Here is an 18,678-nt window from a genome sequence, read left to right as displayed (position 1 = left end):
CCTGAAGGTCCAGGGCCTAAAGGTCCAGGGCCTAAAGGTCCAGGGCCTGAAGGTCCAGGGCCTAAAGGTCCAGGGCCTAAAGGTCCAGGGTCTAAAGGTCCAGGGCCTAAAGGTCCAGGGTCTAATGGTCCAGGGCCTGAAGGTCCAGGGCCTGAAGGTCCAGGGACTTCAGAATGAGGAGGAAAGGTGCTGAGTTAAACAGGATGTGCCCCCCCCCCCACACCACTTCCTTGTATGTCACTTCCTGTCTGTGGTCTCTCGTGCTTCGCCGGGGGAGGGGGAGCCGGAAGGTGTGTGTGACATGTTTCATTACAGCGACATGTTGATATATAGGTCAACGCCGTGTTTACACTCTACGTGTGTGTGTGTGTGTGTGTGTGTGTGTGTGTGTGTGTGTGTGTGTGTACCGTGTTAGTGTGTGACCCAGTTATTGTCAGAGAGAGTTAAATCCCGCAGATTCAACACTTGATAAACACACATAAACTAGGCGTGTGTGTGATCTTGTATGTTTGTGTGTGTGATCTTGTGTGTGTGTGTGTGTGTGTGTGTGTGTGTGTGTGTGTGGCGTGTAAAGACGCAGCTCGTCTGCAGATCATTTTTTTTACGGCTCGTGTCACTTTGGAGACGAATCCAACTCCCTGCAGAAAAAAGCTGCAACAAAACAAACCCTGTGGGGGTCAGAGGTCAAAGGTCAGGTCGCGTGAGGGGGGGCGGCAGCTTTTAAATAAACTTTTAAAGAGCAGATTTATTCTCATAATTAGAGAGTTTGACTGTGTGTGTTTATACGCTGGTTGTATATTCTTATATATGATGGCTATTTGTATATTAATACACAAAATGAGCTTCACAGGGTTAAAAAGTAACTTCCTATTTGTTATTCGGCCGACTTCCTGGTAGTGTTGATCAAATCAGGACGCTTTAAAACCTAAAACGTTAGGCTCTCTGTAATCAGATTGTCCTCGTTGTGACATCAGTGGATTCCCGCGACTTCGAACGCCACTGATACATATCTGTAAATACATTAGTTTATTCAGTTTGACTAAAGTTGCTTTTAAGGAACTTTTTGAACAGTTTTGTAAGTTAAATATCGGTGCCTTGATGTTTAACAAAAAAAAATATTTATTGGAAAACACTACCGCTTCCGTCCACAGGGGCCGCCAAAAACGACAGAAAATCTAAAATCGCTCTAATTTTCCTGTTTTCCTCCAGCCGACGTTGATATTACTGAAGTATCGAACTCCATCTGGCAGTTGGGTTTCGTTTGTTCCGTGCTCCGTCGTGAGGTGTTGCCCACCTGCCGCTCACCTGTCGGGGGGGGAAGCCGCGCCGCTCTTTCATCCTCCTTTCTTTTCCTGATTTCTTTAAGTGCGCTCGTTCGTGATTGATTGAACGAGAGAGTTTAAAAGCTTCTTTCTGGACCTGCAGCAGCTTTTTAAAATTAGAGTTGCCTCTTGAAGCCCGACTCTAATGAGTGTTAATGAGATATTTATATTAATAATAATAATGATATCCTGCAGCGGCTTTAATCCCGGCCTCCTCACCTGGAAGCGAACTTTTAAAAGAGGCAGTCAGGCTGTCGAATAGAATGAAAGCATGGTTGGCCCTGGGCCTGGCGATGCAGTCAGAGCCGCTATGTGGCGGAGCGGAGTGTTGCGTAATAAACCCCAGTGTACTGCCAAGCCCCTCCCCCTCATCCAGCGTGACTCACTACACACACACACACACACACACACACACACACACACACACACACACACACACACACACACACACACACACACACACACACACACACACACAAGCAGCATGCCTTGTGACCTGTGGCGTGTTATCACTGGGCCGATTGTAAGAACTTTTTAATTACAGATATTTATTTTTCACAGATTGATATGTAGAATTAGGTGCCAGATTGAATTCTTTAATCTACTTTTTTAATTAACCCTTTCCGCCTCTTTTAAAGCCTCTGGTCCACAGTGGTTTCCCCAGGTGTCCAGCAGGCGTGTGTCAGCATGAAGTAACATCTGGCTTTTGTCTTCAGGGGCAAAAGGTTGAAGCGGACATGGAGTTAGATCATTTATTTAATGAAGCAACACACGGTCGACGTCCTCAAAGCCAGATTCCCGTAAAAAAAAAAAATCCTCAAAACTGTGATTTACCGGTCGGAAAAAAGTTCCACATTGTGTTGTGTCAGACGTATTTCTTAAATTATTGGGTCCATGAACGCCTCTTTTTTTAAATGGTGTCATCATAATACACAATTCAGTTTATTTTATAAATAGCGCAATATCACAAATTATGAATTTGCCTTTACAATCTGTACACGTATGACATCCCTGACCTTTGACCTTTGACCTTTGACCTCACATGGGATCAGGAAAAACTCCCACAAATAGAATAAACCCTTTCAGGGGTTTACACTTCAACCACAATATGAAACGAGAGTTTGACTAAAATTGTATTTAAGGAACTTTTTTTTTTCGGAAAACACTACCGCTTCCTGTCCACAGGGGCCGCCAAAAACAACAGAATAATTAAAGTCTACCTTTTCAAAAATCGCTCTAATTTCCCCATGAAATATAGTGAAATAATATTTTTTTGATCATTTAATACGTGTTTCACGCTCGTATTTGAAACACACTGGCGGGCGGTGTGCAAACAGGTCTCACCTGTCAGAGGGACGAACCCAGATTCACAGGTGACCTGGAGAGGAGGAGCAGGTCGTCGTCTCAGATCAACGCTTCTGCTAAATAATGCAAGAGAGGCAGAGAACACCGTGTCGTCGGTTTGGACGTGAAACGTGTTGAGCTGCTGCTGCTGTTGTTGTTGTTGTTGTTTTTTGGTGTGCTTAATATTTATTATATTTCACATTTATTTGTGGAACAGAGTGTGGGAGCGAGGGCGAGAGAGAGAGGGAGGGAGAGAGAGAGAGAGGGAGGGAGGGAGAGAGAGGGGGGGAGGAAGAGAGAGAGAAAGAGAGGGAGAGAGAGAGGGGGGAGGGAGGGAGGGAGGGGTGGAGGGAGGGAGGGAGAGAGGAAGAGAGAGAGGGAGGTCTGATTGAGCACCTGGGCCGAGCAGGAAGCAGCTGGAGACTCCTGATTACTGTTTGGACACACACACACACACACCTGCACATACACACACACACACACGCATGCACATACACACACACACACGCGATTCCTGAAACACTTCAGGCTGCAGTGTATTTTAAAGATTCACTATACAGTTAATAATCACACACGTGCACGTTAAGGGTTTCTCTCACCCTAACACACACACACACACATATATATATATAAACGTGGCAGGTGGGAGGAGTCCCTGGCTTTGGCTGCAACACAAGGGGCTTTCCTGTGTGTGTGTGTGTGTGTGTGTGTGTGTGTGCTCGTCCAGAGGTTGTTGGCTGTATGAAGGCGAGATGCTCATGGAGACACAGTGAAACAAGAGGCCACGCCCCTCCCCTTGAAACAAGAGGCCACGCCCCTCCCATTGAACCAAGAGGCCCCTCCCCGCAGTCTCCCCTCATGATGTCACCTCTGAACAGAGACTTCAGGAAGACGACTCGAGGTGAACGGCGTCGAGCGCCTGAACTCGCCTCGTTGAATCAGAAGGAAGCACAAGTACTCGAGTAGGATTAAAGAATGCAGTCAATACAGTTATAACACTCTAACAAAAGCCCCACGCGTTACCTTCTTGAGGTGGACAGCAGTTCCTCCCACGACTTTTAAGCCAGTTGTAACAACATTGAGGGGGAGAAAAATGCGCGCCTGTCCCTTTAAGAAAGGCCGGCTCTCCCCTGCAGCTGCTCAGCATGTTAAAGTCTGGTCACATCTAGTAGCAGAGTGACAGCTTTAGTGATGTTCACTCTTGTGTTTGGTGTACCACAGACCCCCCCTCCCCAACCACCCCGCACACACACACACACACACACACACACACACACACACACACACACACACACACACACACACACACACACACACACACACACACACACACACACACACACACACACACACAGTGGGGGAATTGTCTGTTTGGGGCTTGGCAGATGTCCCGTGCTGCACAGCTGCACTGGGTCAATACTCACACACACTCACTCACACACACACACTAACACTCAAGCACACACACACACACACACACACATTTAACACACGAGCCGTGGTCCCCGTCGCGCTCGCTCGTCTTTCTTTTTCTCAGGACTCGGGTCAATAACGCGTCACGCGTGTCGTTGACTCACACGTGTCGTTGCCGTGTAATGAGTGTTTGCTCAGCTGCGGCAGGTAGGCGCCCGGTCGTCACGGTAATGATTGATGGCGATGAGGCGTTCCCCGTGTGCATCAGTGATCTTGTAGCGTTGCAACTTAGCGAGTATCTGCGACGGCAGGTTGATTGTTTTTAGCCGTGCAAATGTGCGCAGACTTTTTTTTTGCACCCACACACATGATGTGGGGGGGGGGGGGCTAACTGTATTGACAGACCGGTAGTCTGGTAGTCTGGGAGTGTGTCTCCCCCCACTGCAAAGCCGCCGACCTTTGACCCAGAGACCGGGCCATGAGGGCCAGTCAGGGTTGTTGTGTCCACGTGATCTCCCCCTTCAGAGGGGTCACGTGACCTCGATGTGGGTCACATGGCTCGCTGCACCGCTGCTTTCTGCTGGATTCTGTCTCTTGTTCTATTTAATTATTTATTTATTGTTTATGTAGGTTTTTCTTTTTTAATCTTCTACTTTTTTTAAGGAGACGACTTCGTGGTTTATCCCTGCTGCTGCGTCTCTCTCTCCTCTCTCTCTCTCTCTCTCCCTCTCTCTCTCTCCCTCTCTCTCTTTTTATTGTGTTCTTTTCTGTCAGACTATCTGATTAAATGAAGGTCAGATCAAATAAAGGCAGACAGGATATTATGAATCCCTCCACTGCTCTCCCTCTGCAACGTGTCCCTTCTTTTAATTGAGGGCTGAACCTTAAAACACAGTTCTAGTATTCAGTGGCGTTTATCACCATTTGGCCCTTTATGTTTGATTTTTATATATTTATTTATTTATATATATATATATATATAAATATAAATACATATATATATTTTACTTATATATATTAATATATATATAAATTATAAAAATAGATTATTATATTAATAAATAAATATTCAATATATATAATATATATTTTAAAATATCAATAAATACATATTTTACTCATGTACATGTATTAATATATATATATGAATTGTAAAAATAATTTATAATAATAATTCATAGATATTCAATGTATATATTATTTACATATCTTTTTTATAGATAAATATATGAATATATATAACATATATTTACATTTTATTAATAATTTATTATAATAATAAATAGATATATATATTTCATAACAGATTAGTGAGGAATGCCGTCGTTGAGACTTTCCTCTCCCTCTCTGAGCTCGCCCCTCCTCTTTACAGTTAATTTGACCTTTTGTTATGATGTGGACCTCTCTCTCTCTCTCTCTCTCAAAACAAGTTGTTGGAGGACTTGTGAGTGTGTGTGTGTTGGGAAGCTCCTACTTCCTTCGCTGCTCCGCGGTGCCCCCTGTCTGTTGTCACGGTAACTGCTCTCAGCTGAGCAGAGACAGCACATGTTGATGATGACGTTGAAATATAAATATATATAAATATTATAATATTTCCGTGTATATATATATATATAATATATATACATTATATATATATATATTAAATATATATTATATATATAAATATATAGAGAGAGAGACACACACACACACACTCATTTGTCTGGAGCAGTGACGGCATCCCTCTCGTGTGTGTGTTGTTTTGTCGTCGTGGAGAGTGTGTGTGCGCTCAGGGTGTGGTGTGTCCTAAATATAAGTGGGTGTCATCTGGTACCTGCATTTAGGCGTGTGTTCAATCAGAGGCTCGGCGGTTCGATTCCCGGCTCGGCGGTTTAGCTCCTCCCATCAGTGTGTGAATGGGTGAATGATGTCATCACACACACACACACACACACCTTGCTACACTCATTCAGACCAGTCCATTTGGTCCAGGTCTGCGGACGCACCGGTGAATGTAGACCGAACTCAAACAGACCTTTGACATCTCTGTCCCTCCTCCTCCCCCCCCTCCTCCTCCTCCTCTCTGCAGTGACAGACTTTAACAGCGGCCTGGAGGCCAGCTCGGACTCGGACGACGAGGACAAGCTGCACATCGTGGAGGAGGAGAACCTCCAGGAGGCCGAGGCCGCCAACGCCGCCGGGACCAGAGCGCCGGCCGGCCATGGCGCCGCCGCCAAAACAACCGCCGCCAAAAACGCCGCCAAAAACGCCACCGTCACAGTATTACCCCTCAACGGCTCCTTGAACGGAGGTGAGACCCCCCCCTATTGGAGGCCAGACATGAGGCTTCTCCACGGGAGCTTTGATTATCCATGTGGAACCGAACCTGCACAGAGCGCGTTGTTGTTGTTGTTGTTCCCACCTGATCATCCACGGTGGGGCGTGGAAGAGCCGGAATCTAAGAGATATTTACAGAGCCACCGAGAAGTGATTGGATTGGAGGGGGAACGGGGCCGTGTGCAGAGGGACAGAAGTGTGGGTGTGTGTGTGGTGTGTGTTTGTGTGGTGTGTATGTGTGTGTGTGTGTGTGTGTGTGTGTGGTATGTGTGGTGTGTGTTTGTGTGTGGTGTGTATGTGTGGTGCGTGTGGGTGTGTGTGGTGTCTATGTGTATGTGTTGTGTGTATGTGGTGTGGTGTGTGTGTTATGTAATGTGTGTGTCTGGTGTGTGTGTTGTGTGTGTGTGTGTTATGTGTGTGTGTGTGTGTGGTGTGTGTCTATGTGGTGTGTGTGTGTGGTGTGTGTCTATGTGTGCTGTGTATGTGTGTTATGTGGTGTGTGTGGTGTGTGTCTATGTGTGGGTGTGTGTGTTGCGGGGAGGAAGGGAGCGAGTAAAGGAGGCGAGGGGCAGTAACAAGGAAAAGGAGAAGTTAAAGGTGAAGGTGCGGAGTGGAGGGAGGAGGTGAGGGAGGAGTGAGAGGAGGCAGGATGAAGGAGTGATGGAGGGAAGGGAAGGAAGCAAGGAGGGAGGACAAAAAGAGAAGAGAAGAAAATAATTCATGTTTTCATTAGTCACCAAAGTCATAACATACCAAGGAGAGAAACTGGATCAGGATGGAGAGAGAGAGAGAGCGAGAGAGAGAGAGAGAGAGAGAGAGAGAGAGAGGGAGAGAGAGGGAGAGACAGAGAGAGAGAGAGAGAGAGACAGAGAGAGAGAGAGGGAGGGAGAGGCAAATCTTTTGAATGAGATCATGGGAAGCTGAGATCTGTGTGTTTAAAAATGAGGCTTAGCGAGGCCTGGTGCCCCCCCCCCCCCTCTCTCTCTCACACACACACACACGGACACACGCACACACACACAGCTGCACCTGTCCCTGACGAGGCTCAGCAGGAAGAGGCGTGTCCTTTGGCACCGGTCCCGCCTGCAGTTAAAATGCCTCGTCTCCATGGCGACGGCGGCCCCAGTTACGCAGGAAGGGAGGTCACGCCGTTGAAGAGCATCGACTGTATTTTACTTTCATATTTTTTATTCAGGCATATAATCGGTTACCCGTCAACACACGGCCTAAAGCTTCCTGTACGTGCAGTTTATCCTCAGTCCATGGAGATCCAGACTTTATTTATGTGCACTGTTTATATTGTTGCATTATTGTTGATCCTTTGTGCTTTTAAATATATATAAATATATTTATATATAATTATTAAAATAATATATATATATTATTCTAATATATTAAATGTATATATGTCAGAATCTATATATATATATATAATAATAAGAAAATATATTTATATATAGATAAATAAAAATATACTATATATATATAAATATATACACATATATATAAATATGTATATATATAAATATTTATTTTTATGTATATGTATTATTATATATATATATACTAGGGCTGTGAAACGATTAACATTTTTAATCAGGTTAATCACAGGTTTCTGTGGATTATCATGATTAATCACATATATACATTTATACACAGGGGTGCACATAACTTGCTCACCAGTGCTGCGCGCGAGCCGAGAAGAGTTGTTGACGGGGGGTGGGGGGGCGAGGTGCGCGCACACGCCGGTATTGAAGCTCTGCGGCGCGCGAGACGGAGATCGGAGTCGTGTTAACGCGTCACGTAGAGACAGAATGACATGCTGCTGGTTAGAGACGACCAACAACAGACGGATTGGAAGCTCATTCTGCGCATGTGTTAAATGCGTAAAAAAAAATTAACTAATTAATCCTGTAATTTCATCATAACGCGTTAACGCGTTATTTTTCAGAGCACTAATATATACATATTCAAATGTACACATCATTATATATATATATTATTATTATAATATATATATATTTATATACAAATATTTATGAGCAATTTTTTAGGACTTTTTGAAAAAATGTTGTCTTCTCTATTGTTTGATCTAAAACCTAAAACCTGAACTGACATCAGAGTTATTCCACTGTAAAAGTTTCCACTGTAATCCCGTGAGAGATCTCGAGGATGCTTCACGGAGGTCTTTAGTCCCGTTGAGCTGCATTAAACTTTAAAAAACGTTGTTGTTACTTCATATAACTCTTTGCTGGTATGAATAATTAAAAGCCAGACGTTGTAAATGTCATTACAGTCAACTGGACACACTTGTATCTGTGACTTTGAGCTCATGTCGTGAGTTGACTGGTTGAGTTAGAGCGAATGCACGTCACAAAGAGGCCCTGTGGCGCCCCCTGGTGGCGCCGCTGCAGAACAACCTCCCAGTCAGACACTAAACCCAGTGTGTGCGTGTGTGTGTGTGTTTAGTGAAGGAGGAGTACGTGTCAGAAGAAGAGGAAGAGGAGGCCGAGGAGAAGGATGCCCTGGTGGACGAGATCCTCCAGCAGGGGGACACGGCCGTCATCTATCCCGAAGCCCCGGAGGACGAGCACAGTCCGGCGGAGATGGGCGGCGCCGACGAAAACGGTAACGTTTTACCCACAACCCCCCCCCCCCCCCAAAAAAAACCATCCACGCTGTAGCCAGAGGTTCAGCATCTCCGTCTCCTCCACCACAGGCACGCCGGACTCCTTCTCCCAGCTGCACACCTGCCCCTACTGCTCCCGGGGCTACAAGCGCAACGCCTCGCTGAAGGAGCACATCAAGTATCGCCACGAGACCAGCGAGGACAACTACAGCTGCACGCACTGCAGCTACACCTTCACCTACCGCTCGCAGCTGGAGAGGCACATGAGCCACCACCGGGGCACCCGGGAGCAGGTACACCATTGATTTATATATATAAATAAATATCTTATATTTATATATATATATAAATAAATATCTTATATTTATATATACATATAAATAAATATTTGTATATATATAAATATATGTTCATATATATATATGTATATAATTATAAAAATCTATATTTATATTTAAAAATATATATACATATATATATATATAGTAGGGCTGTGAAACGATTAAAAATTGTAATCGGGTTAATCACAGGTTTTTGTGGATTAATCATGATTAATCACATATTACCGATATTCTCGGTATATTTTGTGAGAACATAGAGATTTATGACAAAAGACGGATATATACATTTATACATTCTTCTATACAATGGTGCTGCAACTCAGCAGTTATTTAGCAGTTTTCTTCCATATGGAACATTAATACATCTTCATCCTAAACAGAATGTTTAACCCTCCTGTTACCTTAGGGTCAATTTGACCCCATTCAATGTTTAATGTCGGTGTTCTTTGGGGTCAATTTGACCCCAGGCTGTTTTCACTGTGTCAAACATATAAGAAATATCAACTTTTTATTTATTTAAAGGGCTATTTAGGTAGTCAACAAACAAACATAAAGTACCTCACACTTAAACTTGGGAAGCAATATTAATTCTAATAATTTTCTGGAGGTTTTAATTGCTGGGGTCAAATTGACCCGAGGTAAAATATGTTAGTAAATGTAAAGGTAACAGGAGGGTTAAACAGAACATTTTTCTCTTGTTTGTCAACCATTAACTCCACCATGATACAATCTAAAGGCCTCTAGTCTTCCTCTAGCAGCTGCTGAGGCAAACTGACTGTGTGGGTTTTCTTCATGAACTGGGCCGTGATGAAAGGGACGGCGGGGACACCGCTGCAAAGCTGAAACCTCACCGGCCCGGACACGGGGACAGATTGACAACTGACTCTTTTTTTTTGCTCGGTCCCGATGCGCGCGCACGGAGCTCTGTGGCGTGCGAGACGGAGATCGATAAGTGTTAACGCAACGCGAAGAGACAGAAATGACATGCTGCTGTGGAGATAGGAGCAACAACAGACGTTTAGTTTAATAAAAGAATAAAGACGTGCTATAGAGAACATGTCAAGGGGCGGGCCAATCTTTTTAATGTCATGCGATCTACCGACACTACGCCGCGATCGACTGGCAGGTCGCGATCGACGTGTTGAGACCCTGATCTACAGGAAGTAGAAGTCGTAACAAGGTTTCCGGAGGTGAACCTGCGGAAGGATCATTACCGATGAACAGACCGTCTGCATGAGAGCGGACATAGTTCAGATTGAAGTGGTGTATTGGAAGCTCATTTTGCAAGTGACTTTTTTTTCGTCCCGACGACCAACAACAGACGGATTGGAAGCTCATTCTGCGCATGCGTTAAAAAAAAAAAACTAGTTAAACCTGTAATTGAATTAACGCGTTATTTTTCACAGCACTAATATATAGTAAAAAAACCCACATTATTTTCCATCGCCCTTTTTTGCCAATTCCTAGTTCCTAATTCCTGAAATTCTGCTGGTTTTATATTTGCTTTTTTTCTGTAAATTGGGATTTTTCATTCCTTGAAAATCAACACGCAATTTTGCTCTCTGCAAAATGTGCAGTGGCGAATTTAAACATCTGTAGAGATAATATGAAAATCAGATATTGTGAAAATCGGAAAATCCACGAAATCCGTTCCCGAGTTGTTAAGAAGGTTGAGTTGGGATGACTTCACCGCTTCTGGTTTTCCCGTCTCAGCGCCACGTCTCCCAGTCCACCGGCGGCGGCGGCTCAGGAGGAATCAGTGGAAACCGCAAGTTCAAGTGCACCGAATGCTGCAAGGCCTTCAAGTACAAGCACCACCTGAAGGAGCACCTGCGCATCCACAGCGGTGAGCTGGGGGTTCCCCATCGGTATTATGGAACATCGGGCAGATTGTCATTTAAAATGTGGTAAAACTAGTTAATAAGAATATAAATCCTGTGGTTCATACCTTTTTGTAGTGGTACGATATCCAGCCCCCCCTTTCCATAGGAACTTATACTAATTATATATGGATACATATATTTATTTTTATATATATAAATATATAAGAAATACATATTTTTTATATTTATAATTATATATTTATAAATATATATATTCATATAAATATAAGAAATAAATGTTGTTATATTTATAAATAAATATTGTTATATTTATAAATATATATATTTATAAATATAAGAACAAAATATTTTTATATTTATAAATATATATTTATATATATATATATATATATATATATATATAAAAATAAATGTAAGTTGTGATCGAGCTTGTCTTGTTTTCTCTCAGGCGAGAAACCGTACGAGTGCTCAAACTGCAAGAAGCGCTTCTCCCACTCCGGCTCCTACAGCTCCCACATCAGCAGCAAGAAGTGCGTGGGGGCGGCGGCGCCTCCCAACGGCGCTCCCCGAGCGTCGATCAAATCCCCGCCGCCCGCCGCCCAGACCGCGCCGGCCGCCATCGCTCCGGCCCGCGTGATCCTCAAGGAGAAGGCCGACAGCAAGCCCCTCCAGGAGCAGCTCCCCGTCACCCAGATCAAATCTGAGCCCGTGGAATACGAGTGCAAGCCCGCGATGGCGGCGCCGGCGCACGTACCGCAGTCCGTGGTTGCGTCGGTGGGGGGCCTCCCCCAGGGCGTGGCCATGGTCGTGCCGACGGTGGGCCTCATGTCGCCCATCAGCATCAACCTGAGCGACTTGCAGAACGTGCTCAAGGTGGCGATGGACGGCAACGTGCTGCGGCAGGTGCTCGGCACGGCCAACGGCGTGGTGGCGCAGGGCAAGCAGGGCTTCGTGGTGCAGCAGCCGCAGCAGCAGATCATCAGCCTGCCGGCGTTCGTGGACCACGACGGCACCACGAAGATCATCATCAACTACAGCATCGGCCCGGCGGCCGGCGCCACGATGCACACCGCCGCGTTCATCGCCAGAACCAATCCCGCCCCGCTCCCCATGGTCACCGCGGCGCCCACGCCCACCAAGACCGACAAACCCTCAACCCCGGGGGTGACCGACCTCTCCGTCGTGAAGACGGAGCCGGAAACGGTGGCCGTCACGGCGGCGGGGGTCGCGCGGCCGCGATCGACCCCGAAGGTCTCCGGCACCGGCGCGTGCACGCTGTGCGACGACTGCCCCGACAACCTGGAGGCGCTGCACCTGCTGCAGCACCTCAAGGCGGCCAACGGCGAGGCGGTGGACTCCGCCGCCCTGGACCCGTCGTTCGCCGCTCTGCTCAGCGAGGCCGGCGTGACGCTGGAGGAGCCGCCGGTGGACGACCTCCTCTCGCTCCTCAGGGCCTACTTCGCCTCCAACGCCGACCCCGGCGAGCGGGAGCTGACCGAGATCTCGGAGTCCGTCCGCGTCCACGTGGACGTGGTCCGGAAGTGGTTCGCGAAGATGAACTCGGGGAGGAACGCGGGCGGCGGCCGCCGCGGAAAAGCCACGGCGGTGGCAAAGAACGCCGTCTCGGGGGACGCCTCCCGGGAGACGTCCGACAAAGCCTCGTCAGAATCCGGCGGTTCCCCGTCGGACTCCTCGCCGCTGAGCCTCAACGCCGGCGACCTCGTCATCATTAAGAGCGAGCCGGAAGACCCGATGGACTCCCAGGCCGAGCCGCTCGACCTCTCGTTCCCGAAGCACGCGGCGGCGGCGTTGGAGAAGGCCGCGCCTCCTCCCGCCAAGCAGCAGGAGCAGCCCCTGAACCTGACCTGCCTGAGGAAGGAGCAGCTGGACGGTCGCACCATCTACGTCGCCGCCGCCGCGCCTCGGGGCGGAGCGCCCGTGAGCATCGTCTCCGCCGCGCAGCTGCCCACGCTGGTGGCCATCGCCGGGCAGGGCTGCCTCAACGGCGCCGCCAAGCGCACCATCCTCATCCCCCAGCTCACGTACACCTACGCCGCCGTGGCCGGCAGCGCCACGGGGGCGAAGACGGTCGTACTGAACGGCCACAAGGTTGGTGGAGGGGGCGGAGCTTAAAGTGAAACCCAAAGGAGGTTTATAACGTATATATTGCTACTACAAAGCCTCTGTGGGTCGTTCATTCAGTTCTCTTCTTCTCTCCTCGTCGTTTCTTCTTCGTCTCCAGCAGGAGAAGAGGCCGGACGTGTCGCCGGCGGACGAGCAGAGCGACTCGGATTCGCCGGCGCTGATGAAGAAGCGGCGGCTGGACAACGGCGTGTACCCGTGTGACCTCTGCTCCAAAGTCTTCCAGAAGGGCAGCTCGCTGCTCAGGCACAAATATGAACACACAGGTAGGACCCGCGATGACGCAACACGTACCTCTCGTAGTCCTTTGGGTGCAGGTCACGATGTGGCCAGCAGGAGGCAGTAATTAATCGACAACGTTCACGCTTCGACTCACGAGGACTTTTTATCAAGTGGAGATGAAATGAAGAAAATCCACTTTTTTAAATTTTTTAATTGTGCATTTAACTTAGAATAAATGCAAACAACAACAAAAACATGCATATAAAATAAACTGTTTTTGTCAATCAACTAATTGGTTCATCAGCTTTGAAAGTGTTCACCCAATTTGTGAAACTCGATGACACGTTTTTGGCAACGCGTTTTTTTTGGCAAAACGTGTTTTTCCGGCGCATTTTTGTCGCCGTGTTTTTGCCGGCGAGTATTAATGTTATGAACCCGGCCACGAGGGCGCTAGATGTCCAGACGTTTGTTGGACGTCCTCAACGAGTACAAAGCAGAACTAGTGGTTAGTTCTTCGTGGTGGATGAAGGACATGATAACGATCTCTACGGAGACGAGCCACGGAGATAAGCCCCGCCCCTCGCGGCGCTTGGCAACGCTTTTGGCGTGAGCGTAGCGTAACGCCGTGACGGTCTGGCTCTCCGGCTCAGTGCATGTGTTCTCTCCTCTGTAGGGAAACGCCCCCACGAGTGCCCCGTCTGCAAGAAGGCCTTCAAGCACAAGCACCACCTGATCGAGCACTCGCGGCTGCACTCCGGGGAGAAACCCTACCAGTGCGACAAGTGCGGGAAGCGCTTCTCCCACTCCGGCTCCTACTCCCAGCACATGAACCACCGCTACTCGTACTGCAAGAAGGACGGGCCGGGCTCCGGGTCCGGCTCGGGGGCGGAGCCGGAGCTCGGCGTTCGGTCGGAGCTTGGCAGCCCCGGCGCCGGACTGCGCTCGGACAGCCGGACCACGAGCCCGCCCTCCCAACTGGACTCGGACGAGAGGGAGAGCGGCGAGGAGGACGAGGAGGAGGAAGAGGAGGCCATGTGCATGGACGACATCCGGGTGGTGCAGGTGGACGACGATGAGTGTGAGATCTACGAGGGTAACTTTGAGGAGGAGGAAGAGGAAGGGGAAGGGGAGGAGATTGGGGGGGAGGAGATTGAGGAGGGGGAGGAGATTGGGGGGGAAGAGATTGAGGAGGGGGAGGAGATTGAGGAGGGGGAGGAGATTGAGAAGGGGGAGGAGATTGAGGAGGAGGGGATCGCAGAGAACGAGGAGTTAGAGGAAGACGCGACTGGAGAGGAAGAGGTGGAGGGGGAAAAGGAGGACGAGAAGGTCGCCTGTGATGTGATGGAGGTCGAGGTGGGGGGCGAGCACATGGGAGACAGAGAGATGGAAGATGGAGAGATGAGAGAGGGAGAGATGGGAAACAGAGAGGTGGAAGACGGAGTGATGAGAGATGGAGAGATGAGAGACAGAGAGATGAAAGACGGAGAGGTGGGAGACGGAGAGGTGGAAGAAGGAGAGATGAAAGAAGGAGAGATGAGAGACGGAGAGATGAGAGATGGAGAGATGAGAGACAGAGAGATGAAAGACGGAGAGGTGGGAGACGGAGTGATGAGAGACAAAGAGGAGGGAAACAGAGAGGTGGAAGACGGAGAGATGAAAGAAGGAGAGATGAGAGACGGAGAGATGAGAGATGGAGAGGTGGGAGACAGAGAGACGAAAGACGGAGAGGTGGGAGACGGAGAGATGAGAGACAGAGAGATGGGAGACGGAGAGAAGAGAGATGGAGAGATGGGAGACAGAGAGATGAAAGATGGAGAGGTGGGAGACGGAGAGATGAGAGATGGAGAGATGAAAGACGGAGAGATGAGAGATGGAGAGATGAGAGACGGAGAGGTGGGAGACAGAGAGATGAAAGACGGAGAGGTGGGAGACGGAGAGATGAGAGACAGAGAGATGAGAGACAGAGAGATGAAAGACGGAGAGGTGGGAGATGGAGAGATGGGAGACAGAGAGATGAAAGATGGAGAGGTGGGAGACGGAGAGGTGGGAGACGGAGAGATGAGAGACGGAGAGGTGGGAGACGGAGAGATGAGAGACAGAGAGATGAAAGACGGAGAGATGAGAGGAGATGGAGCGGAGAGATGGGAGGAGAGAGAGAGAGAGAGATGAAAGACGGAGAGGTGGGAGACGGAGAGATGAAAGACGGAGAGAAGAGAGACGGAGAGGTGGGAGATGGAGAGAAGAGAGACGGAGAGGTGGGAGACGGAGAGAAGAGAGACGGAGAGGTGGGAGACGGAGAGAAGAGAGACGGAGAGGTGGGAGACGGAGAGGTGGGTGACGCGACGGAAGAAAAGAAGGAGGCGAGCGACATGGAGAAAGAGGAGGAGGAGGAGATGCCAGACTGTGAAGCTAATACGGACAAAAGCGCCCGGGAGGAGTCGGGCGGCGGCGAACCCTCAGAGGAGGAAACAAACGCCAAATAAAGGACGAGATCTCGAAGACGAGGCGACTGAGACAAAACGGTCTAAACCACCTTAACGACCTTAAGGATCTTAACGACCATAACGATCTTAAGGATCTTAACGACCGTAACGATCTTAACGACCGTAACGATCTTAAGGATCTTAACGACCGTAACGATCTTAACGACCTTAAGGATCTTAACGGCCGTAACGATCTTAAGGCTCCTAACGATCTTAACGACCTTAACGACCTTAAGGATCCACTACTGTGTACAAAACCCAGGTGTGCCTGAACTTTGAAGACAAAAAAAAGAAAAACTAAAGTGACTTTTTTTCCCCTCTGTCTCCCTCTGGTGGAAATGAAATATCAGTGTTAAAAATTGTTTATAGAAGTACAGATTTTAAAGCAGAACTCACCCGTTACTGAGACATCCCAGGTCGTTTTATCGTTTGTTTGTTTGTTTTCATTTGGTCAGTGTTACTACACGTGTTTAACTTTTAACCTGTATAGACGAGAGAGAAAACATTTCTAGACCTTTTTATTGCCAATGAAGTTTCCTAAATCAGTATTTTATTGAGTTCTACGAACAAAAAAAACCTCTGCACTACAGTATTCCTGGTTTATGGAGACATGCCTCACGCATCGTATGCCCTTCAGTGTTATAGACGTACGCCAGCCAGCGGGATGTCGTTAGCGTTAGTGTCCGCTAGCTGGCTTTAGCTTTTTTTTAATCATTATTTTCACTTTTTGACTGTTAGCCTTAAGGAAAGTATTCTTGGGGGAGGGGTTGTGGGCGGGGTGGGGAGGTGGCGCCATAACCAAATGTGTCCTATCAGGGGAGGTGGAGTCACAACTTTAAAGCCAGCATCAGGCGGGGGGGGGGTGGGTCTCCGGGTGACGATTCAAAAGCGGCTCCGCCTCGGCCTCCGCTCCTGAACTTCTGCTTCTTCAGGCCGACTTCGGGTTCTTGAAGTCGGCATTCCGAGCGCCGTTACCACATGACGTCATACTGCACGTGTGTGTGTGTGTGTGTGGGAGGAGGAGCCGGTGTCTGTTGCTCCGCCCCCAAAAAGCCCTCCAGCCTTATGCAAGACCTGCGTGCTGTTACAAGTGCCATTGAACAGTGTTATTGTTTCTTCTTCTTCAGTGTTATGTGTGTGTGTGTGTCCCCCCCCCCCCCCCCGCTGTCACTTATGCCATGTTGACTGATGTTTGTTGCAGCTAGTTGAGCCACGATTACGAGAAGAAGAAAAAAAGATGCTTCCTGTGAAAAACAAAGTTTTAAAAGGGGAGGAGCGAGTGGAAACCATTGAGAAGCAGTCCAGACCGAGCTTCACACGCGGATATGAAACGCCTCGTGAACGTTGACAAGTTTCCTCCGTTTTATTGTTTTTATGAGAGTTAAATGTCTTCTGAAGTCACGAGTTAAAAAGAAAATAAAAAAAGTTTACATTAAGTGCTTTAAAAAAAGATTAAAAATGAAGAAAATCTTCTCTTTAAAAGCAGATTGAAGTATTCAAAGAATAAATAATAACGAATTATAAACTAGCAGGGGATGTTTTCCACTTCACTCCGACATTTACAGAACAACAAGATCAATCTTTTAAGTCAAATTAAGACATTGAGTGTTTTTACTTCTTTTTTTTTGCCAAACTTGTGCACTTGTTGTTTCAGATGTGAAATATAAAGATGATTTGTGTCTCTTCAGGCGACGAGCGAAGGGTTTTCAGTTGTTTTACCGAACAGTGTTTTTAAATATGTCTGTTTTATTGTTTCATGTGTGTGTCCTTTGTATGTGTTTTAGTTTTTTTCCACGATGGCAGTATTAGAACCCTTTCACAGATTAAAAAATAAATAAAAAAATGTTACTCGTTTAGTTTTTAAAAAATATTTATGTGTCTTATTTTTTATATTTTCTTTTTATGATTATTTATTACACATTGTAGTGGACTGTAGTTTGAATTGATACAATAATATATTTTAGTATGAAAAATAATCTCAAGACAAACAACTAAAATAACCCAAATGTGGTTCTGGGAGCCGACGTTTGTTTTAACAACAACAACACAAAAGACATAAAAAAGATTATAAACACGTGTTCTGTAAACATGACTTCTGTTTTCAAGCTAAAATAAATTTTAAAAAACAAACGGGAATGAAGTTGAGAAATAGAAATGTTACATGTGCATCCGCTCGGCGTCGTTACGAAGCTACTGAATTATGAAACTGTGATTTAAAAAACAAAAAAAAAGCATGACTCATCGCATCTTGTTATGACTCCTTCCCCTTTTTAATTTTTTTTAAAAGCCAAATTTGGACCCTGTTTTCTGTCCCGTGCCAACTCGCTCCACCGTCCCGTGGAAAGGCCGCACGCCGCTGCTTTCGCCCCACTGTCTCTGTATGTTTTCATTTGAGTTTTTGCTCCGTTTCTATGACTCCCCCGCCAAAATAAAATATAAGACAGCACGTCTCGAGTCCTTTTACTTCTCAGCGTCACGCTTTGTCCCTTTGATGGGGCCAAAAATAATAATTATATTTATTATAATTAAAGGAGACTTGCTCAGCCGTAGAAGTTTAAAAGTTAGTCGACAGGATTCAAAGTTTTGACTTCTGTCACTCAAAGGAATTCTGAGCATTTC

General features: G+C 47.0%; 1 protein-coding gene across 1 annotated transcript in view; it reads left to right on the top strand.

The window, feature by feature from the left end:
- The window catches only part of zeb1a (zinc finger E-box binding homeobox 1a), a 35,791-nt gene extending 17,884 nt beyond the window's left edge, over positions 1-17,907 (top strand). Inside the window, exons 2-10 of the mRNA XM_056410642.1 lie at positions 6,151-6,372; positions 8,868-9,026; positions 9,118-9,320; positions 11,082-11,214; positions 11,661-13,321; positions 13,455-13,620; positions 14,250-14,712; positions 14,845-14,929; positions 15,877-17,907. Coding sequence (XP_056266617.1) covers positions 6,151-6,372; positions 8,868-9,026; positions 9,118-9,320; positions 11,082-11,214; positions 11,661-13,321; positions 13,455-13,620; positions 14,250-14,712; positions 14,845-14,929; positions 15,877-16,059 — 3,275 coding nt within the window. The 3' untranslated portion in view covers positions 16,060-17,907. The remainder of the gene's footprint in view (positions 1-6,150; positions 6,373-8,867; positions 9,027-9,117; positions 9,321-11,081; positions 11,215-11,660; positions 13,322-13,454; positions 13,621-14,249; positions 14,713-14,844; positions 14,930-15,876) is intronic.
- The last annotated feature ends 771 nt before the right edge of the window (positions 17,908-18,678 follow it).

This window comes from Pseudoliparis swirei, unplaced genomic scaffold (assembly GCF_029220125.1).
Source record: "Pseudoliparis swirei isolate HS2019 ecotype Mariana Trench unplaced genomic scaffold, NWPU_hadal_v1 hadal_25, whole genome shotgun sequence".
Classification (NCBI taxonomy): Eukaryota; Metazoa; Chordata; class Actinopteri; order Perciformes; family Liparidae; genus Pseudoliparis; species Pseudoliparis swirei.
The sequence above is the reverse complement of the archived record's forward strand: the minus strand, read 5'-3'. Positions and strand labels throughout refer to the sequence as shown.